This window comes from Tachyglossus aculeatus, chromosome 9 (assembly GCF_015852505.1).
Source record: "Tachyglossus aculeatus isolate mTacAcu1 chromosome 9, mTacAcu1.pri, whole genome shotgun sequence".
Lineage (NCBI taxonomy): Eukaryota > Metazoa > Chordata > Mammalia > Monotremata > Tachyglossidae > Tachyglossus > Tachyglossus aculeatus.
Genome location: NC_052074.1, coordinates 44,431,547 through 44,454,260, shown reverse-complemented (window position 1 = coordinate 44,454,260; position 22,714 = coordinate 44,431,547). Strand labels below are relative to the sequence as shown.

The 22,714-nt window shown below is 46.8% G+C and overlaps 1 protein-coding gene and 2 pseudogenes across 1 annotated transcript; all 3 read left to right on the top strand.

The window, feature by feature from the left end:
• The first annotated feature begins 2,555 nt into the window (after nucleotides 1–2,555).
• On the top strand, nucleotides 2,556–3,854 carry LOC119932075 (annotated as a pseudogene).
• Nucleotides 3,759–5,067, top strand: LOC119932074 (annotated as a pseudogene).
• A 78-nt stretch (nucleotides 5,068–5,145) lies between these two features.
• RPRM (reprimo, TP53 dependent G2 arrest mediator homolog) lies at nucleotides 5,146–5,570 on the top strand. Its single transcript, XM_038751460.1, has one exon. The coding sequence runs from the start codon at nucleotides 5,146–5,148 to the stop codon at nucleotides 5,497–5,499; it is 354 nt and encodes a 117-aa protein (XP_038607388.1). The 3' UTR covers nucleotides 5,500–5,570.
• Nucleotides 5,571–22,714: the final 17,144 nt, after the last annotated feature.

Genomic DNA, 22,714 nt, shown 5'->3' with positions numbered 1-22,714 from the left:
TGAGGAGAAATACACCTCACTAATCTGAGGATTTTGCAGTTCAGTAAATTGAAACCCGGACCAAAACTGTGGAAGACGTAATATCCACCCCTCCCCTCCCTCTCTGCAGGAAGTTTTAAAACTAATAAGAAGGTGATGCTTGGCAGAAGCCGAAAAGCATGGAGATTTCCAGGAGACTGGCCTTGTAGCCGGTGATAGATGCCGCCACCAGGCTGAAGCTTCCCAGGCAGACATTTTATCTTCACTTATCCCAACTACCCTCCACCTGAAAGTTCATCTGCAATTAAGATTCACCAATTCCACAGGCCAGTTCTGACTGGTTCCTTCTTCCTAGGGCTCTGGAGCTGCCCAGAGAACTGACCCTGGTTGTAAGTAAATTTGCATGGCAAAACCTGGAGTCTCTCACCTCACCTGACAGCTCAGGGTCCAATTTTGTCACCTGGCAGAACCAGTGGACCTCGCTCACTGTCTCTCATCTCTGTGCCTATAGCTGTCTTTGTGCCTATCTCCCTCTCTTGTTGTCTCTGTTTCTTTCTCTCTCTCTCTACACACACACACACACACACAAACTCATACACAAACACTCACATCTGCACATCCTTGCCCTCGTGCCTGAAGAAGTTGCGCATGGATGGGGATCGGGATGTAGTGCGTGAGAGGCAGTAGGAGCCGGAGGACCCAGGTTCGAGTCTGCTCAGGGCCGCTAACTCGCCGTGTGTCCATGACAAGTCACATAACTTCTCTGTAATAATGATAATAATGATGATGGTATTTGTTAAGCACTTACTATGTGTCAAGCACTGTTCTAAGCGCTGTGGGTCTGTTTCCTCATCTACAAGATGGGGATAATACCTGTCTTCTCTACCTACCTCACAGCGTTATTGAGAGGGTTGAAATGAACTCTTTCTTGTGAGAGAGTTTTGGGAATAACAGTGGTATTCAAGAGCTTTAGGAATAATAGTAATAATAATGATGGCATTTGTTAAGTGCTTACTATGTGCAAAGTACTGTTCTAAGCACTGGATTTGACTGTTGTTCTGTTGTGTGGTACTCTCCCAAACATTCTGTCCAGTACTGTGCACATAGTAAGCGCTCAATCAATACAATTAACTGGTTGATTGAATAAAAGTGCTATAAAAGTCAAGGTAGTATATTACTTGGTAGAGGAAAAACGGTGGAGATAAGGGGCACAAGGGAGTCTGTCTGAAGACAAAATCCCATCCTCACTGCCTTCTACAAAGTGGAGATAATACCTGTCTTCTCTACCTATCTCACAGGGTTGTTGCAAGGGATGAAATGAACTCATTCTTGTGAGAGCACTTTGGGAATAAAAGCACTATCCAAGAACTTTAGGAATGTGTTATGTGTTGTGTGGTACTCTCCCAAGCGATTAGTCCAGTAATGTGCACACAGTAAGCACTCAATAAATATGATCGATTGGTTAATTGACTAAAAGCACTATAGAAAGCCAAGACATTATTTTCCTTGGAAGAGGAAAACGAGGAGAGGAGGGCAGGAGAGAGTCCGTCTGAAGACACAACCCCAGCCTCACTGTCTGTGCTCCAGGTTCAAGGATCAGTGAAACTAAGGCTCCCTGGTCTGTTCCCCACTCCCCTGCCCCTTTTGAGGGGCAGGGAGAGACCTCCTCCTCCTCTTCCTCCTCCATGTTCTCCTGTTCCTTTTCCTCCACCACCACCTTCCCCTCTTCCTCCTCTTCCTCTTCCTTCTCCCACTCCTCCTTCTCCTTCCTCCTCCTCCTCTCCCTTCTCCTTCTCCTCCGCCTCCTTCTCCTTCCTCCTCCTCCTCTCCCTTCTCCTTCTCCTCCTCTTCCTTCTCCTACGCCTCCTACTTCTCCTCCTTCTGTACCTTCTCCTTGTCCTCATCCTCCTCCTCCATCTTCTCCTCCTCTTCTCCTGTTCCTCCTCCTCTTCCTACTCCTTCTCCTCCTCTTCCTTCTCCCCCTCCTCTTCCTTCCCCTCGTCCTCCTCTTCCTTCTCCTTCTCCTCCTCGTTCTCCTCCTCCTCTTCCCATCCCTCCTCCTCCCCATCCCTCCTCCTCCTCTTCCTTCTCCCCCTCCTCTTCCTTCTCCTTCTCGTCCTCATTCTCCTCCTCCTCTTACCATCCCTCCTCCTCCCCATCCCTCCTCCTCTTCCTTCTCCTTCTCCACCTCCTCCTCCTCCTCGTTCTCTTCCTTCTTCTCCTACTCTTCCTTCTCCTACTCCTCCTATACCTTCACCTCGTCCTCGTTCTCCTCCTCCATCTTCTCCTCCCTTTCTCCTCCTCCCCCTCCTCTTCCTCCTCCTCCTCCCCCTCCTCCTCGTTCTCCTCCCCCTTCTTCTCCTACTCTTCCTTCTCCTATTCCTCCTTCTCCTCCTGTACCTTCTCCTCCCCTCCTCTTCCTTCTCCTCTTCCTCCTGCTCCTCCACCTTCTCTTCCTCTTTCGCCTCCTCGTTCTCCTCCTCCTCCTCCTCCTCTTCCATCTCCTCCTCCATCTTCTTCTCCACCTTCTCCTCCCCCTGGTCCTCCCCCCGGGCCCCGCCCCCTGGACCAGAAGGATGCTCCCCCCGGGCCGAACCGGCGCAGGGATCCTCCTCGGCCGCTCGGAGCCGCTCTTGGTCCGGCGGTGCCTCTCTCCGGGCGCCCCCTCCCCTCGGGGCGCCCCCTCCCTCCTTCCCTCCCTCCCTCCATCCTTCCCTCCATCCCTCCTTTCCTCCCCTGGGGGTGCCCCTCCCGCGGAGCGCACCGCCCCTGCCTCCAGCCCAACTTCCCACCGCCCCCGGGCGGGCGCGGGCACTGCGCGGCGCAGACACCGTGGACACGGACGAGAGAAGGCGCCCGCCGGCTGCTCGGACTCAAAGACACAGATAACCACCCCCCTGCCCCTCACCCGCACCCCCACCCTTGCCCTACCCCTGCCCCTCTCCGGATCCCCGGGGACCCCCGCCCCACCCGCTCGGGGGGCGAGGAGGAGAGAGCGAGCCACAGCCCATGAGCCCTCGCCCCGCCCGGATAGAAAAAGAGAGAGAGAGAAAGAGAGCTCCCCCTCCCCTGCCCCTGCCCCTCTCCCACCCCCTCTCCGGATCTCCAGGGACCCCAGCCGGACCGGCTCGGGGGTCGAGGAGGAGAAAGAGAGCGACAAAGAGCGACAGAGATCGAGAGAGAGCGACAGAGAGCCACAGATAAAGAGCCACAGCCCGTGCGCCCTCCCCGCGCTTGGAGAGAGAAAGAGAGAGAGAGAGACCCCCCCCTCCGCTGCCTCTGACATTCTCCCATCCCCTCTCCGGATCTCCAGGGACCCCAGCCCGACAAGCTTGGGGGTCCAGGAGGAGAGAGCGAGCGACAGACAGTGAGAGAGAGCGACAGAGAGCCACAGAGAGCAAGCCACAGCCCGTGCGCCCTCGCCGCGCTTAGAGAGAGAAAGACCCCCTTTTCTGCCGCTGACTTTCTCCCATCCCCTCTCCGGATCTCCAGGGACCCCAGCCCGACCGGCTCAGGAGTCGAGGAGGAGAAAGAGATCGGCAGAGAGCGACAGAGAGCCACAGAGAGAGAGCCACGGCCGCGCTTGGAGAGAGAGAAAGAGAGAGAGAGAGACCCCCCTCCCCTGCCCCTAACTTTCTCCCATCTCTTCTCCGGATCCCCAGGGACCCCAGCCCGACCGGCTCGGGGGTCGAGGAGGAGAGAGAGAGCGACAAAGAGTGACAGAGATCGAGAGAGAGCCACAGAGAGCCACAGAAAGAGAGCCACAGCCCGTGACTTAGAGAGCGCGCGCGAGAGAGAGACCGTTCCTTGCTGCCCCTCTCCCATCTCCTCTCCGGATCTCCAGGGACTCCAGCCTGACCGGCTCGGGGATCGAGGAGGAGAAAGAGATCGACAGAGAGCGACTGAGATCCACGGAGAGCGACAGAGAGCAAGCCACAGCCCGTGCGCCCTCGCCTCGCTTGGAGAGAGAAAGAGAGAGAGTTCCCTCCCCTGCCCCTGCAGCTCTCCCATCCCCTCTCCGGATCTCCAGGGACTCAACTCGACCGGCTCGGGGGTCTAGGAGGAGAGAGAGATCGACAAAGAGCCACAGAGAGCAAGCCACAGCCCGTGCGCCCTCACCGCTCTTGGAGAGAGAAAAAGAGAGAGAGAGAGAGAGAGAGAGAGCCCCCTCCTCTGCCCCTGACCCTCTTCCATCACCTCTCCGGATCCCCAGGGACCCCAGCCCAACCGGCTTGGGGGTCGGGGAGAAGAGAGAGCGACAGAGAGCAACTGAGGGCAACAGAGAGCAAGCCACAGTCCGTGCGCCCTCACCGCTCTTGGAGAGAGAAAGAGAGAGAGAGAGAGAGAGAGAGAGAGAGAGAGAGAGCCCTCCTCTGCCCCTGACCCTCTTCCATCACCTCTCCGGATCCCCAGGGACACCAGCCCGACCGGCTCGGGGATCAGGGAGAAGAGAGAGCGACAGAGAGCGACTGAGAGCCACAGAGAGCGACAGAGAGCGACTGAGAGCCACAGAGAGCGACAGAGAGCGACTGAGAGCCACAGAGAGCGACAGAGAGCAAGCCACAGTCCGCGCGCCCTCACCGCTCTTGGAGAGAGAAAAAGAGAGAGAGAGAGAGAGAGCCCTCTCCTCTGCCCCTGACCCTCTTCCATCACCTCTCCGGATCCCCAGGGACCCCAGCCCGACCGGCTCGGGGGTCGAGGAGGAGAGAGAGAGCGACAGAGAGCGACTGAGAGCCACAGAGAGCGACAGAGACCAAGCCACAGCCCGTGCGCCCTCACCGCGCTTGGAGAGGAAGAGTGAGAGAGCCCCCTCCCTTGCCGCCCCTCTCCCATCCCCTCTCCGGATCCCCAGGGACCCCAGCCCGACCGGTCGGGGGTCGAGGAGGAGAGAGAGAGCGACAGAGAGCAAGCCACAGCCCGTGCGCCCTCACCGCTCTTGGAGAGAGAAAGAGAGAGAGAGGGAGAGAGGGAGCCCCCTCCTCTGCCCCTGCCCCTGTCCCATCCCCTCTCCGGATCTCCAGGGACCCCAGACCGACTGTCTCGGGGGTCGAGGAGGAGAGAGAGAGCGACAGAGAGAGAGAGAGAGAGAGAGAGAGAGAGAGAGAGAGAGAGAGAGAGAGAGAGAGAGAGAGAGAGAGGGAGAAGCCCTTTGGTTTCGGGGTGAGGATGGAGGCCGCGGGCGGGAACCAGACGGAGGCGTCCGGGCTGCTGCTGCTGCTGCTGCTCCCGCCGGCGCCGGACAACAGCAGCGAGGGCCTGGAGCGGGCGGTCCGCTGCTGCACGCCCCCCTCCGTGGTCACCGACGGAGGCCTGGGCCCCGGAGGCCCCGACGAGCGCAGCCTCTACATCATGCGCCTCGTGCAGATCGCCGTCATGTGCGTCCTGGCCCTCACCGTCGTCTTCGGCATCTTCTTCCTCGGCTGCAACCTGCTCATCAAGTCCGAGGGCATGATTAACTTTCTGGTCAAGGACAGGAGGCCGTCCAAGGAGGTGGAGGCCGTGGCCGTGGGGCCCTACTGACCCGGCCCGGCTGGGGAAAAGGCTCCCCTCGGAACCCCCACCTCGGACCCCCCTGGACCCCCCTCCCCCACCCCGGGTCATAATAAGAATAATGATGGCATTTGTTAAGCGCTTCCTTTGTGCCGAGCACTGTTCTAAGCGCTGGGGAGGACACAGGGTGATCAGATTGTCCCCCGTGGGGCTCACAGTCTTCATCCCCATTTGACAGATGAGGGAACTGAGGCACAGAGAAGCTAAGTGACTTGCCCAAGGTCACACAGCTGACAAGCGGCAGGGCCGGGATTTGAACCCATGACCTCTGACTCCCAAGCCCGGGCTCTTTCCACTGAGCCACGCTGGATCGTCCTCGAACTCCCCTTGGACTCCCCTGGACCCCCCCTTGGTCCCCTCTTGGATTCCTCTTGGATACACACACACACACACCACACACACACACACACACACACACACACACACACACACACACACACACACACACACACACACACTCCATCCTCCCCCGGCCACGCATCCTGGCCCGGGTTTGGAGAGAACGGGTTTGGGAGCCCAGGGGAAATTGGTCAGTAATGTTTGGGATGTGCTGTTTGACAGATATTGGTTTTGGGAGACTGAAAAAAAATTAATTCCAAAAAAAATTGATGTCATTTTCCCTGCCCTCTTTAAGTTGGTGGGGTCCCGGGTTGTCGTTCCAAGAAAAAGAAAAGATCCCCATCCCCGAAGGACCAACCCCGCGATTGTGAGTGGGTTGAGTTGTTGAGTTGTCGTGTTTCTCCTGTTGCTTTTCATATGGGGTGGGGAGGGCTGGAATGATTGTCGGGGTGGGTGGGGGAAGACGGGATGGGGTGTGGGACTGCACGGTTTTTGCAGCAAAATTGTGCGTGGTCGGTCTGTACAGTCCTGTTTGGATAGTCTTTTCTCTATTGACTTTTTATTTAATAAAGACATCTTAGGAAAGTCCGGGGGCTTCAGGAACTGTTTGGGGGCTTCAACCGCGCTGGAAGTTGGGCGGGGGGCAGCAAGGGAGGACCTGCAGGGAGGTTGTGTTTTGGAGTGGGGGATATTTGGATCCATTTCTGTGCTGGGCAGCTCAGGGTGGGCTGGGGAGGGGGCCGTGGAGAAGGGACCCCTGGAGGGAGGAAGACTTGGGACAGGGCAGAAGCAGCAAGGCACAACAATTGTCAGGATCTCTTGTCTTGGCAATTCCCCTTTCTTGCAAGGGGTTGAGGGTGGCTGATGGGAGACTCAGACGCTGCTAGACCCCGCTAAAAGTGAGGTGGCTAGGAAGGGGTCTTGGCTACAGGTGCTCACCTGTTATAGTTCTAGATTGTGAACTCACTGTGGGCAGGGATGGTCTCTCTTTAGTGCTGTATTGTACTTTCCCAAGCACTTAGTAAAGTGCTTTGCACGCAGTAAGCACTCAATAAATACAACTGAATGAACATATACAACTGCTGTGCTTAAGGGGTGTGGTGTGCATGTGTGCCTGTTTCGTGTGTGAGGGTCCATGTATATGTGAGCCTGCATGTACGTGTGCCTGTGGATGCCCTCGCGGGTGTGCTTTTCTGTGTGTTGGCCCATGTGTGTGCCCGTGTATATTTTGTGCATCTGTGGAATGTGGGTCCCCACATATGTTTGGATGTGGGAACGTGTCTGCAAACTCCGTTGCATAGTACTCTCCCAAGAGCTTAATACAGGGCGCTGCTCATAGTAAGCATTCAATAAATACCACTGATTGATTGGTGTGTGTGTGTGTGTGTGTGTGTGTGCGCGCACGCGCATACATGTGTGTGTAAGGTCAGGATCATTGCAAACAGACTTTCAGCAAACAAAGGAGCAAAGCGGGCACATGTCTGTCAGTCTGGCTTGAAAGGAATGGGGTGTCTTGGGGGAGCTCTGGATTCTGCAGCCTGCTGTTTTTCAGGGGGAGGGACCCCCTTTCTTGGGGAGGGTCAATTGGTGGGGTCACAGCAGTATGCCTCCCCTGAGGGGTCTTGGGGCTTAGGCCTGAATCACTACTGCAGTTGGCAGCCACCATCCACTGCTATTGTCAAAGCTATCGGCCCATCTGCCAGCAGGAAAAACTTGGATTTTCTCCGAGAGGCTCCCCGAAGGGACACCCCGAAGGGACAGACGCTCTCCAGCAGGTCAGTTATTGGAAGCTCCTGCTATTAGGATTGGATACCTCGTCAACAAAAGCAAAAAACAAAATTAAAACCCTTAAACCATCTAATGAAGGCTGAGGGAGAGGTTGTGGGGCTGAGGTTTGAGGTGAAGGAAATCGGGTGCCCCCGGAAGGTTCTTATCCTCTCAGCAACAAGGCCCTGAAGGGAATCAGCCCTGTCCACTCACTGATAGAAGCAGAAATAAAGGAGGTGCTAGCAGTTTCTTTGGAGGAGGGTGGGGGTTGAGATTTATGTCACTACAGATATGACAAGAGAATATAGTTCTTATTAATCACGGAGAGACACTCAGGCTCCTTTTTAACCACAAGCAAATTGGCTTCCACCTTCACTGAGGTGGAAAAATGACCCTTCAATCCATTTACTCCTCACAGAGGTGCCAACCCACTCTCCAGCTTTTATAGAGATGCTGAGCATAGTAAGAAGTTTTTTATGTTCATTACACTTAAATAGCTATACATAGGAATTTCACCTTCATAGGAATATAAGCCATATCCACACTCATCTCCCTTTGTTCCTACTTTCTCCTAAAATGAACAGTGCAATGAAGAGTGATTTTTTCCCCACCACTTGATCAGCAGTCCTTCCCCCTTTAGAAGCTGCAACATAAATTGGGTAGAGATGCAGCATGGCCTAGTGGAAAGAGCACAGCTCGGGGGGGTCAGAGGACCTGGTTTCTAAGCCTGACTCTGACACTTGCCTGTTGTGTGTCACCTTGGGCAAGTCACCTAAGATCTCTGTGCCTTAGTTTCCTCATCTGTAAAATGGTGATTCAATACCAGTTCTCCCCCTTGGACTGTGAGGACCACGTGAGACGTGGACTGTGTCCAACCCGAATTTCTTGTATCTTCCCCAGGACTTAGTACAGTGCTTGGCACGTAGTAATTGCTCAACAAATACCACAGTTGTTATCGTTATTATTGGGATGTTGGGCGAAGACACTCTGCTTCAGGATAGCAGTGGGTACTTGCTCTCTTGCTTCAAGGATGTAGTTTATTTAGCTTGATATAGTGTTCTGCACAGAGTAAGTGCTCAGTAAATATGAATGATTGATGGATACGAAGACATGCCAATTATTCCACAGTGCAACCCATGCAGGGCTCCAGATTCACAGGTTAAGAAGTCCAAGCCCACTTGAAGCAACAGAGACTGACATGCTTTGCCACGAGGATACGAAGTCAGAAGCCAGCTCTAGTTCCTGGAAGACAGACAACTGTTCTAGGGAAGTTTTGGGTCCCACGCCCTCCCTTATTGGAAGCTTTTTCCCAGAGCAGATTCTTGGAAGACAGATGGGATCCTAACCAGGTTTGCGTCGCAGCTGTTGTTGTACCTTCATTCCTCTGAGATGCCTCCCTGACAAGGTTTGAGATGCAACTCTCCCTTCCCTGAGGCTCCTGCAGAGTAGTGCTGGGCAGCAGAAACACTTCAATCATTCAATTATCCCCTGATAACTGGTGTACTTACAGCAAGCAAAACAAAATCATTAGACACCTTACCGGGACGATGGAAGGACAGATCAAGAGCTCAAATCAATCACAATCTACCAACCTCTCAAATGTCCCAAGTTTCTGTTTTTTCCCTCGTTCAAGACCTGCAGTCACAGGGAAGCAAGCAATGCCCAGGCATATGGGAAGCATTTCTCTCCAGTCTATCTCCACGCTGATCCAAGCCCGGCAGCTGCCTCCTCGCTGACCGCCCTGCCTCTCATTTCCCCCCTCTCCGGTCCATTCTTCATTTTGCTGCCCGGATTATTTTTCTAAAAAAACATTCAATTCACATCACCCCACTCCTCAAAAACCCCTAATGGTCACCAAACCACCTCCACATCGAGCAAAAAACTTTACCACTGGCTTTGAGGCTCTCAATCAGTTCTCTCTCCCCTATCAAACCACGTTGATTTCCTGCTACGAGGACTCAATCAGCCGTCTCCTCTAATGCCAAGCTGCTCACTGTACCTCTGTCTTGACATCTCGCCACTGACCCCTAGCTTAATGTCCCCCCCTCGGGCCTGGAACTCCCTATCCCTTCATATTCAACAGTTAATCAATCAACCAATCAATGGTATTTATTGAGTGCTTACTAGAGAAGCAGCATGGCTCAGTGGAAAGAGCACGGGCTTTGGAGTCAGAGGTCATAGGTTCAAATTCCTGCTCCGCCACTTGTCAGCTGTGTGACTTTGGGCAAGTCACTTAACTTCTCTGGCCCTCAGTTACCTCATCTGTAAAATGGGGATTAAGACTGGTGAGTCCCATGTGGGACAACCTGTTCACCTTGTAACCTCCCCAGCACTTAGAATAGTGCTTTGCACATAGTAAGTGCTTAATAAATGCTATTATTATTATTATTATTATCATTATTAGGATGCAGAGCACTGTACTAAGTGCTTGGGAGAGTACAATGCCAACGAGTTGGTAGACCGGTTCCCTACCCACAACGAGCTTACAGTCTAGAAAGGACAGCCCATCTTAAAAACCTTATTAAAATCACAGCTTCTCCAAGAGGTCTTCCTTGACTAAGCCCTCATTTTTCCTAACTTTTGACTTTGCACTTGGCTGTGTACCCCTTACACACTTGGATGCTCACTGCTGTCCCACACCACTTATGTTCCTATCCTTACATTCTACTTTTTCCCCTAGCCATAATTTGTTTTACTGTTTGTCTCTCCCTGTAGACTAAACTTCCTGTCGGTAGGATTCATATCTACCATCTCTTTTGCATTGTTCTTTCTCAGGTGCTTACTACAATGCTCTGTGCACAGTAAGCACTCAATAAATACCATTGATTGATTAACTGAAAGGTACCCTTGCATCTGTAGAGTAGAAAGCCAATAAAGAGCTCATCCTTCTCCCCTTCCCCCCAAAGCACATTTCAGTTGCCTTTTGGTTCAGGGTCACAGCAATGGCTGTTTCCTTGATTCGGTTCCTTGTGGTTTGGTTTGGTTTCTTTTGGTTTGGTTTCATTTCATAGTCCTATCTGACAGGATCTGTAGTGGATGGGGTTCTATTGCCCAGAAAAGATTCCTGGGTTCAGTTTCTTTCCTAAGATGCAAATCTCATTGCAGAAGCCTGTCAGAACAGCAATGATGCTGCGATCTCCCGGACAGGAATCAATGGATCTTTTATCCAGCAGTCCAATCTCATTCAGACAGTTTGCACAAGCACTTAAGTGGGATAGATTTTTAAGTCTCATTGCTATGATTGCTTTCTCAAGCTGGCTTTTTAAATGTTCTGTGGCTAATTTTGTCTAGAATGCAAAGGCCATTTATCTATTTTTTTAATCTTTGAAGACTTAAAAGCATACCTTTAAAAAGTTAGAAGTGTATAAGTAGCATCGGCATGAATAGAAAATCCTTTCAAGTCGAAAGCATGTTTTAAAATGGGCCTGGGATAACGCTGACATTAGAAACATTCTTTAATGAAAGTGGTAATAAGATCATAAATTTAATGCAAGTTGTGATTTTTTTTTAAGTGGGATAGTCCATATGCTTCATGGGGAGGTGGTCCAGATAAATAACCTGGGAGTTGTAATACTACTGGACAGAAATCATACAAATAGCATTCTCCTAAAAAAATGGCTAATTTATGCAGAGCAAGGACAATGCTAAGAAAGTAAAAAGGACTCCCTGGGTATATTGAGTTGAGGGCAGTCTAAGCCTTTTTCTTTGTTGCTAAATTGGTTTTGTTTTGGGGGGCATTTTTGCAATATTTTTCCAAGAAGCAGCCTTGGCTTCTAAGACAGAAAGTGTCTAGTGGAAGGTCTCAGGGCTAGTCTGCAGAGACCTTGCATGAAATCCCCATTTTGCCAACTCCCATTCCCAAACCAACTGCCTCCTCTTCCATTATTAAATGTCTCATCAAAGAACAATATCAAACACCCCTAAGCCCAGGTTACTAGGCTACCTGCATCAATGAATCGACAGCATTTTCCAAGCACTTGCTGATTAAAATTCCTTGGTGAACATACAAAAGAAGAGATATGTTCACTGCCTTCGAGGAGCTTACAATCTAATGGGTGGGGGGAATACTGGGCAGTAATATGCAAAAATTGATTCAAAATGGCTTAATTCATTCAATCCTTGTCCTCTAGGAGTTTTCAGTGTAATTCAATGACAATGCAGACAGAGATAATCATAAGTGGTATTCTACCCAAATTTAGGAGGGTGAACTTAATTACTTTGCATTAATTTAGAAAGGAAGAGAGAGAGAGAGAGAGAGTCATTCTGCAGTACACTGCAATTATTAAGACAAACTTAAAACTGAAATAACTTGAAGGGAAAGGACCTTGGAATGAGGTGAGGCTCTGAAACCTCAGGCTGGGCTGGAGAGAAAATGAAGTCTCCAAAGGAGAAAGGGAGAGGGGCTGAGACACGGGTTGGGCAGGGAGAGGCTCAGAACAAAAAGGAGAGGAGAGTAAGGCGAACAAAGGTGAATCTCAGAAAAGGCAGACAAGACAGGTCAGAAAGGAGACCTGAGAGCCTGGAAGACAAACCCAAAGTGAAGAAAATGTTCAGCCTTTGGGAAATCAGGCAAAGAGGGATGTCTGGGGTCGGGGGAAGCTGAGAAAACTGTTGGGGTGGAGATAAGTAGAGTAGTAGAATGAAAGTTGTAAGGGGAAGAATCCAAGAGAAAGGTTCTATTAATTTAGTATTTACATTAGTATTGCTAATTACGCTATTAATTATATTGCTAGTCATATGAGTACAAATGCATTAGAATTTCTTACGTGCTATTTAAAATAAATTGTATTTATGAAATGCCTCACTGTGTGCAAAGCACTATACTAAGGATTGAAAAAAATAGTCAGATGAGAATTAGGCAATGTCGCCAGCCCACAGAGGGCTCACAATCTAAGAATCGGTTGAGGGGAGGGATTTGGTAACAGATATGAAAAGAAAGATGAAACAATCAAAACCCTGAAGCGTTATGAAAGACAAGACTCAGAGTCCAGCGGGTCAGGTGGTAAAAGGGATCAGTAGGGCTTCCTGGTAGAGAGGAGTGAAAGCCAAAATTTTAGGTTCCCCCAAGTAGCACATAACGCATAGGAAGTGGATGGGAAGGTTTAAGTTGTGATATTCAACAATCTCTACAAGAGCAGTACACTGTATTTGACAATGGGAACTGCCAGAGGGAGTGAAAGTTGAGAAAACAAGGTGATTCAAGGAACCCAGTACCCTGTAGCATGTGCAGATCTCCAGGGATTTGAGTGGGTTATTAAAGCAGTCTATATTGAAGGGCATGATAGGAGGGAATGCCAGTATACTGGTTATGCGAGGTTATGAAGATGATGTACACAAGTTGGTAAAATGAGGCTTTGGATATTTTAGGGAGACATGTTGGGTATCCTGGGGACTTAATAGGTTGGCTGTAGCTATAATAACAATAATAATAATAATAATGGTATTTATTTAGTGCTTATTATGTATCAAGCACTGTTCTAAGCACTGGAGTAGATACAAGCTAATCAAGTTGAACACAATGCATGTCCCACATGGAACTCACAGTCTAAATTCCCATTTTTAAGATGAGGTAACTGAGACACAGAGAAGTTAAGTGACTTGCACATGGTCACACAGCAGACGTGGCGGACCTGAGATTAGAACTCAGGCCCTTCTGAGTCCTTGGCCCATTCTCTATCCACTAGGCCACACTAGATGAAGTCTTAGTGGGGTTGAGGTTCATCGGTTGTTCCTGACAGGAGACTACCTCTCTCGGATGAGTAAAGACAGACTAGTCAGAGAAATGTTACTGTAGACCAGGGTTGAGTTGTTGATCTGAAAACCTTCACTGTGGGTTTTTGCCTGATGGAGCTGGAAACAAGGGCATATTCAGTCCCATAGTGAATCGACACTTCATACCCAATCAAACCACCTTTTCTGGAATCAATAAATACCAATATCAATGCCAAGATGAATAAATAGATAGCAATGATTAACTGAGTGATTCTCAAAAAAGACCCCAAGATTCTGCTCAGCTAGACACCCCAGTTTTGGGATAACATAGACAGAGCTACTCAGTCCCTTCATGAGACCCAAACCAGTCATTGATCAAGACAAGTTTTAAGAGGTTTTTTTCACTAGCAATGTTAGCTCTGAAAAACCGTCCTTTTTCCCGTTTCCTTCACCCCCTGCCATGCTCTCTTCACCTCCACCTAAGGATAATCCTTTCTGAGGTTGATTGATTTTAGCAGGCCAAGACTCCAGCCATCTGATAGCTTCTTTTACCAAACCTATCTGGGCTCTCAAGTGGTTTTTTTAGTTAGTTTATATTCCTTACAAATTGGACAGAAAGGGGAATTTCTTATCCTAAGATTTATCAACCGAGATTCACACTTGCAGCTCCACTAAATGTAGCCACCCAATATTTCACAAGCACTTCTTTCCGTGTGGTTCTAAAAATACTAAAACTTATGTGATATATATTTTCTAAGTCTCTGATTTCAGCCATTTGTTTGTGCTTAATGAAATAACTCATGCAAAAAGGCCAAATTGAGCTATTTGTATACATTTTTATTCATTCCAGATCTAGTCAGTTTTATGTTATTTATTAGTTAGTTATAATACTTATTAAGCTTTTACTAAGAACCAAACATTGTGCTAAGTGCTGAGGTGGTTACAAATTTATCCCATCTAGAACTCCACCTGTCCCACACAAGGCTCACGATTTAAGATCTAGGTTAAACTGAGATGAAGAGTCCATGGGCTTTTGATAATCTGTAATTTGTCCCAAATCCTTCACTTACTCCTACAATCCTCCAGTTTCATTTAACTAAATCCCAAACTCAGGGTCTAACCAACCTCAGGGCCTAGGATTCTCAGGGAATGTGTCTGTTTTATTGTTATATCATCCTCTTCCAAGTGCTTAGAAGAGTGCTCTGCACACAGTAAGTCTTCAGTAAATACGATTGACAATGAGCACATAGAGCAGAGGTTATGGACTGCTTAACAAGCTAAGATAACTTAGCCAACTAACTAACTAACTAAGCTAACTAAGCTAAGCTAGCTAGCCACAAAAAGGGCCTTGAGTTACTTTGCCAACAGATTGGACATTTTCTAATTTCTGAAAATATCATATGCTCCACAGTACAGTGAACTGATCCCATAGTCAGGTAAGAATATAAGTTATTCGATTGTAACAACATGGCTGCCTCTCTTGGACCCTTGGGAAACTGCTCTAATCCTCATTAAATGGTACCTTTTAGATATGAGGAAATGAAGACAGAAGAAGACTTAGACTGCCATGATCAACTACAGTTTCTGAGTTTCCATTATGGGCATGGTACTGAAATGCTTACTGCTAGACCTAACAAGTTTGAAGGTCATCTAACTGTAAATCTTGAGGGGGGCATCAGGTGCTTGAATCTGTTCTCTGAGAAAATCACTCCTCCTTAAATGGTTCCTCCCAAATGGAAAATCTGCTTCCCCCATATATCTCAGTTGGTTCCTCAAAACCTCCAGAATCAAACTCAGGATTCAAAATATTGAAAGTGGGGCCAGTTGTTGTTTGTGAGGCCTTGGCCAGATTTTTATGGCATTCTCTATTGTATTGTACTCTCCCCAATGCTTAGTAAAGTGCTCTGCACACATAAGTGCTCAATAAATATATATTGATTGTAGATTCCCCATTTGCACCAATAAATAAACCCAGAGAGGCCCACTTCAGTGTACCTTGCAGATTCTAGAAGTAGTGCATTCACTTTAAGACACAAAAGGTACTTCACGAATATTCAGCTGCCAGGAGAAACTATTCTCCATTTGGATTCCTTGACCCTGCTACTGATTCCCCTCAACCTGGAGTAAGGGCTTTGTTCATTGCTAACAACTGATGGGTCAGACAGGACTGGATAATCAAGAGTAAGATGAGCAAATCTGAGTTTGAAAGATAAAGGAAATGACTTGTCCACTTCCACAGCAGGAAAACATGTTACCCTGTGCGAGACTGTGAGCCCACTGTTGGGTAGGGACCGTCTCTATATGTTGCCAACTTGTACTTCCCAAGCGCTTAGTATAGTGCTCTGCACATAGTAAGTGCTCAATAAATACAACTGATTGATTGATTGACTGTCTCCATTCTTTGTTCCTTATCCAGAACTCTTTGCTGCTATTCCTTCAGCTCTGGTCTGCTTTCTCCACTCCCCCTGCTTGCCTAGAGACTCTCATTTTCTCTTAACCAATTTCTCCCAACTGCCCCATGAAACCCTTAACCTTCCCCATACTTTTCCATCTCTTTCTTAATTGCCACTCAACTAAACCAGTCAGAGGCCACAACTCTCCCATTAGGTGTTAAGAGCTGCCCCTTCTTGTCCCACTCTGACAACACCAGAGCTACTGGTTGTTGGTTTTACCCCTGCTGCCCTGCTCTTCCTGGTTATGGAAACGATATGGCTGAACAGGAATTGGCTGCTAGGAATTTAAAATCCTCTCTCACAGATTCCCTCAGGAACTGCAGCGAGATGGTGACAGAGTGTGAAGCTGTCCCACCCCCTTCCCTTGTCTCCAGAGCTATGCCCTCTCCCCCAGCCCCTCACAACAGGTAAGATTGTCTCAATTGTAACCTTCCTGCTGTTGGTCTGTCAGGGAACGTTTTCCAAAGGCAGGCTTAGAGAATGCTGAGCTAAGGATCCTTGACTCGAAAATAAGTGCAATGGACACTGAGGCAAAGGCTAAATCAGGTAGACCTCAGGGTTTTTCTTTTCATTTTGAATCCCATCGTTATCTGAGTGGCACAGAGGGAAGAGAGAAGGAATACCCAGTACGGGTTACTTTACTATTAAGCCCTGCTGCAAGGTAATAATGTGCACTCTGTGGGAGACTTGGTATTCGGTGAATTCTTGATTGATTGCTTTGTACTTGGCAATCTCAGCCTCCAGCCGATTGTCTGCTCACCTCTGGGATAGTTTTTCTAAGCTGTTTCGTGTGAATGGCTCTATCTGCGTGGCTCCTAATATATCTGTATTTTACAATTTCACTGTCGTAGCAAACTCCATTATTCAGTGATGGCTCAAACCTTGCTATCCCAGCCCCCTTCAATAATAGACTACTGCAGAATTGGAAATGTCACTTACAAATAAGGTCTGGTCTTCTATCTTTTGACTTCTTGTCAAGCTTCTATTTTAAGCATCCTAAGGTCTAGTTGAGTGTTTTTCTTTAGTCTTTCTAGATTGAATATAGCCCCCATAACCTCCAGACTGAATTCTCCTTGTGGGCAGGGATCATGCCCATCAACTCTATTGAACTGTACTCTCCCAAGCACTTAATACAGTACTCTGCACATAGAAAGCGCTCAATAAATATCACTGATTGATATCACTTTCGTACCTATGGAATAAACCCGCTCTACTAAAGGCAGAGTAACTACTTGACAATTTGGTGTCTCCAGCATAATGCCAAGCTTTACAGTTTGACAGAAGGCTTGCTGCTGTTCTTAGTGTTCCTCCATGGTAAAGTGCTAAGCGCTTTGGGAAGAACATTAAGTCTGCTGGTCACTAGGGGCCTATTTCCTAGGTTGCTGGAGCCACTCCCTGGTTCCAATTCCCTGCTTTTAGTGAATTTTAATGCCAGTCTTTGTAGGCAAGAAACATGTCTACCCATTCTGTTGTGTTGTATTCTCCCAAGTGCTTAGTACAGTGCTCTGTACAAAGTGCTCAATAAATACCATTGATGATGATAATGATTTCTCACTGTGAGAAATTATGTAAATCTTACCTTAGCCTAACCACCTCCCTTTGATGCATTTTGACTGACTTGAATAGTGACTTAAAGCCCATTCAATTTAGCATGAGATAATGACAGCTCTACTCTGCATAGTTAACAGGAGATTTTTAGTATATTAGCAAAAGGAGCCTCTTTTGGCTGAATAGAATGTGAAAGATAGCACTCTCAAATTATGAGCTTGCATATGCACACAAAATTAACTCAGCCATTAATTCAGCTTTCTATTATTGGCAGAGATTTACGGTACTATTATATCATAGGACTGTTTTGAATATATTTATATTGTGTTGGCCAATCCTTTTGGATCTTGGGGAATGCATTAATGCACTTTATTTACATTTCCTCTAGGAAACTAGACTTTACTTAGTGCTTTTTTGCATAATGGTCTATTTTCATGGGACCAATTAAGTGCAAGCCAGGGTATAAGTGTACCTACAATTGATGAAGTTATTTCATTCTTTCCTCTTTCCTCTTTAGCGTTGTGGGAGTCTAACATCCATTCTTGTTTTGTCCCTAAGAGTTTTCTTTCGAAGTTCAGCCCTAGCAAGCCCTGATATCACCGTGCTAAAATGAATTTTTAGTTCCATGTGTCCATTATTAATAGCACAGGGTTTAGCCGATAACTGGGGTGATGTGTTCATAGGAATGGGATCAGATACACCCCAGGGGTGATGGCCAGGTTTTCACTGATTCATTTGTTCAATTCATAAAAATAATAATAATAATGGTATTTGTTAAGTGCTTATTATGTGCCAAACACTGTACTGAGCACTGGGGTAGATAAAGGATAATCAGATCATCCCACGTTGGGCTCACAGTCGTCATCCCTATTTTACAGATGAGGTAACTGAGGCCCAGAGAACTCAAGTGACTGGCCCAAAATCACACAGCTGACAAGTGGTGGTGCCAGGATTAGAACCCATGACCTCTGTCACCCAACTCCAGGCTCTTTCTACAAAGCCGTGCTGCTTCCCTAAGCATGCTGCTTCATGGCAAATGACTCTGGGAGTCAGGAATGGGGGCTTCAGTTGTCTCTCAGCTCCATTCTTATTTTCTCCCCCAATTCCTCCCTCATGACTTTGGGTGCAGGAGAGAAAGCAGCATGGCCTAATGGATATAGCACAAGCCTGGGAATCAGAAGGACACGGGCTATAATTCTAAATCTGCCAGTTGGCTGCTGGGTTACCTTAGGCAAGTCACTTCACTTCTCTGGGCCTCAGTTACCTCATCTGTAAAATGAGCATTAAGACTGTGAGGCCCACGTGGGACAGCCTGATTACCTTGTATGTGCCCCAGTGCTTAGAACAGTGCTTGGCACATAGTAAGTGCTTAACAAATTCCATTATTATTATATGCGTGCATATATACAATATATAGACATATATAGATATATATATACTTCAAGCTATGTCCACTACTTCAATCATTCATCTATTTTTAACATTTAACTTTCTAATTTTAACAGGGAATGTGTATACCAACTCTGTTATGTTGTTATATTGTACTCTTCCAAGCACTTAGTAAAGTTCTTTTCGCACAGTAAGTGCTCAGTAGATATGGCTGATTGATTTAACTTTACATACTATTACTAGAAATATCTTGTCCTTCCCTCTGCTTCTACTGTGTGTTAGTCTTCCCCTCTAGAATCTATGATCCTTGAGGGCAGAAATCATGACTTTTGCTCCTGTGGTACTCTCCCTAGAGTGCTCTGTGTACTGCTTGTGTCCCACAGAATTCTAATGATGCAAATACTGTTTCTAAAAACTTGGAAACCAACCTTGGGGGAATTTCCTCATTCATTCCTCAACAATGCAGGGCTAAAGCCATCAGCCCTTGAGATTAACCCATGTCCCCCAACCCCACAGTGAGTCTCTCATGCAGTAATCCAGGATGGAGCATCTCTCCAAGTCTGAAGAGTTGGGGAAGGTCAGCTGGCTTGAAAACAGTGACAGGAGCTGCAATTGCACAGAGAGGAATGAAGTGTCAGGCACATCCAGGGCTTTCAGAAGTTCTAATCCTGGTTTCTTCACTTGTCATCTGTCTGATCTTGAGGGATTACTTGACTGCTCTGTGCCTCGATTTCCTCATCTGTGAAATGAGGATTAAATACTTGTTCTGCTTCCCAGTTAGACTGTGAACTCATGTTGAACAGGGACTTTGTCCAATCTATTCATTTTGTATTCACTCCAGCGCTAAGTATGGTGCTTGGCACATAATAATAACGATGGCATTTATTAAGCACTTACTATGTGCAAAGCACTGTTCTAAGTGCTGGGAAGCTCACAAGGTAATCAGGTTGTACCACGGGGGGCTCACAGTCCTAATCCCCATTTTACAGATGAGGTAACTGAGGCACAGAGAAGTTAAGTGACTTGCCCAGAGTCACACAGATGACAATTGGTGGAGCCAGGATTTGAACCCATGACTTGTGACTCCAAAGCCTGGGCTCTTTCCACTGAGCCAAAACCCTTAACAAAAACCATTATTATTATTAACCATTTATGGGTAGAATTTCACTATCAATACTAGTTTCTTCAGATAGTTTATATTTGCCCTTCATATTAAAAGATGAGTCTGACAGTCGGGGAGGGAGTATAGCGAAGAGTTCCAGATTTTAGTTCTGTATTTGAAAGGCTCTGCTCTCAAAACCTCTTTTTCCAGTAAGCTAATAAAAACTCTAAAAATCTAACAAAGCCAGTTTAATATTTTATGTTTCACAGGAAAGATGTGTGCTTCTGTGCTGCCAATGTAAGTAATGGCTCAATAGAGCATAGCCAAGACATTTTTTTCATACGTGGACAAGGCTTGACTTATATGCAAAAATGCCCATGAACTGAAGACAACCCTCCTGGAGAAGGCTCCTTTAAATAAGTCTTATAAGAAAACCAAGAGTCAGAAGATACCATTAACCTTCATCCTGAATCTTAATCAAACCTCTGTGAATTCTTCTTCAAATGTCTGCTCCCAAGGTCACCTTCTAGGTTTTTATTTTATTTTATGGTGAAACACTTGTTAAGTGCTTACTGTGTGCCAGACACTGTACTAACCCCTGGGGTAGAATGAAGTAAAAGAGATTGGACACAGCCCATATCCCATATGGGGCTCCACACTTCATGGGGCTCCCGATCTTCAATACCATTTTACAGATGCGGTAACTAAGGCATTGAGAAGTGAAGTGACTTCCCCAAGGTCACACAGCAGATAAGAGGCAGAACAGGGATTAGGACCCAGGTCCTTCTGATTCCCAGTCCTGTGCTCTATCCACTAGGTCATGCTGCTGCTCAATTGTACCTTACTCTCAATCCTCTCACTTTTTACCCTTACTCATGCTATTCCCCCTGTCTGAAACTCCCTCCCATTTCAAATCTTCCAGACCCCAGCAACTCCCATTTCCCAAGCCCTTCTAAAATCTCACCTCTTCCAGATGGCCTTTTGAGATTTTTTTAAATGGTATTTTGTTCCCAACAACCACCCTTAACAACCATGAATATTATATATACATACATGTATGTCTATCTATGTCTACTACTTCATTCACTCATCTATTTTTAACTTTCTCTTTTTGCTCTTCCCCACTCCCAGCCCCAAAGCATTTATGCACACATCTTTAATTTTATTTATTTGTATTGATGTCTGTCTCTCCGACTCTGCACTGTGAGCTCGCTGTGGACAGGGAATTTCCCTGTTCATTGTTGTATTGTACTTTCCCAAGCACTTAGTACAGTCCTCTGCAAACAGGAACTGCTCAATAAATATGATTGAATGAATGAATAAACTTTCTGCAATCTTATTATCAGATGTATCTTGTCCCTCTCCCTGCCCACTTTTTTCCTGCCCACAAAGATCTTATACACTAGAGATGGAATGGGGTGGAACAGAACAGAATGGAATAGAATAGAATTGGAAATAGTAAAAAGTAACTTTGGAAAAAAAGTGATCCTCTTTTAAATTGGTAGGGATAGACAAGATGCATCCTGGGGTCTTAAGGAATTGGCTGATGTTGTTGTAGACCTACTGACTGTTTTTGACAGGCAGAAGATTGGACTATATGGTCTCTTGAGAGTCTTTCTGCTCAGACTAGGAGAAGTTCCTGGCAACCAGAAAAAGGTAAATCAATCTCTTTTCAAAGAATGTCTCTGGTGTTACAGACCAGTCAGTTTAAGATCGATACCTGGGATGATATTACAAGCAATGATCAAACCATTAATCTAAAGGTACCTGAAAGATCATAAGCTCCTAAAAAGCAAACAAAAGGACTTTCTGAATATAAAATCATTAGACCAATTTCTTCTTAGAAACCGCAGAGATGTTATCTAAGGCTTCTGATTGCTCGACCTAGACTTCCTAAGATATTGGACTCTGTTTCTCATGGCATCTTTACTGAAAGGTTTTTTTTTTTAAAGGATTGCCTAAGCCATACTACTGTCTATAATTTGGGTGACAGGCTCCATGGCTGTTGCCTAATCAATCAGTGGTACTTATTGAGGGCTTACTGTGTTCAGAGCACTGCACTAAATGCTTGGGAGAATACAATACCACAGAGTTGGTAGACGTGTTCCCTGCCCAAAAGGAGCTCACAGTCTAGAGTAATCCTGGAGAGGGTCTATTCAATATCTTTTTGGATGACCTATGCATGTTATTCACAAACCCACCCACCAAGCTTGCAGATGATAGAACAATGAGCGTCATTACATTTGAGAAGAACTGAATCAAATCCAAATTGGGCTGAACAAATAGTTAAAACTATCCTAAAACCAAGATGTTTTTCAGCAGGGGCAACCTAATGTTATAATCCTTACATTTGTTGGGCACTTATTATGTCTCAAGTATTGTTCTAAGCACTGAGGTAAATACAATTTAATCAGGTTGCACACAGTGCCTGTCCCAAATTCATTCATTCATTCATTCAATTGTATTTATTGAGTACTTACTGTGTGCAGAGCACTATACTAAGCACTTGGATAGTACAATTCGGCAACAGATAGAGACAGTCCCTACCCAACAATGGGCTCACAGTCTAGAATGGGGAGACAGACAACAAAACAAAACAAGTAGACAGGTGTCAATACCATCAAAGTAGATAAATAGAATTATAAATATATACACATCATTAATAAAATAAATAGAGCAATAAATATGTACAAATATACAAAAGTGATGTGGGGAGGGGAAGGGGGTAGGGCAGAGGGAGGGAGTGGGGGTGATGAGGAGGAGGAGAAGACGAGGAAAAGGGGGGTGCTCAGTCTGGGAAAGCCTTCTGGAGGAGGTGGGCTCTCAGTAGGGCTTCAAAGGGAGGAAGAGAGCTAGTTTGGTGGATATGTGGAGG

Bases quoted from the DNA above. Each gene is read 5' to 3' on its own strand.
- RPRM (XM_038751460.1), top strand. From the start codon at position 5,146: ATGGAGGCCGCGGGCGGGAACCAGACGGAGGCGTCCGGGCTGCTGCTG.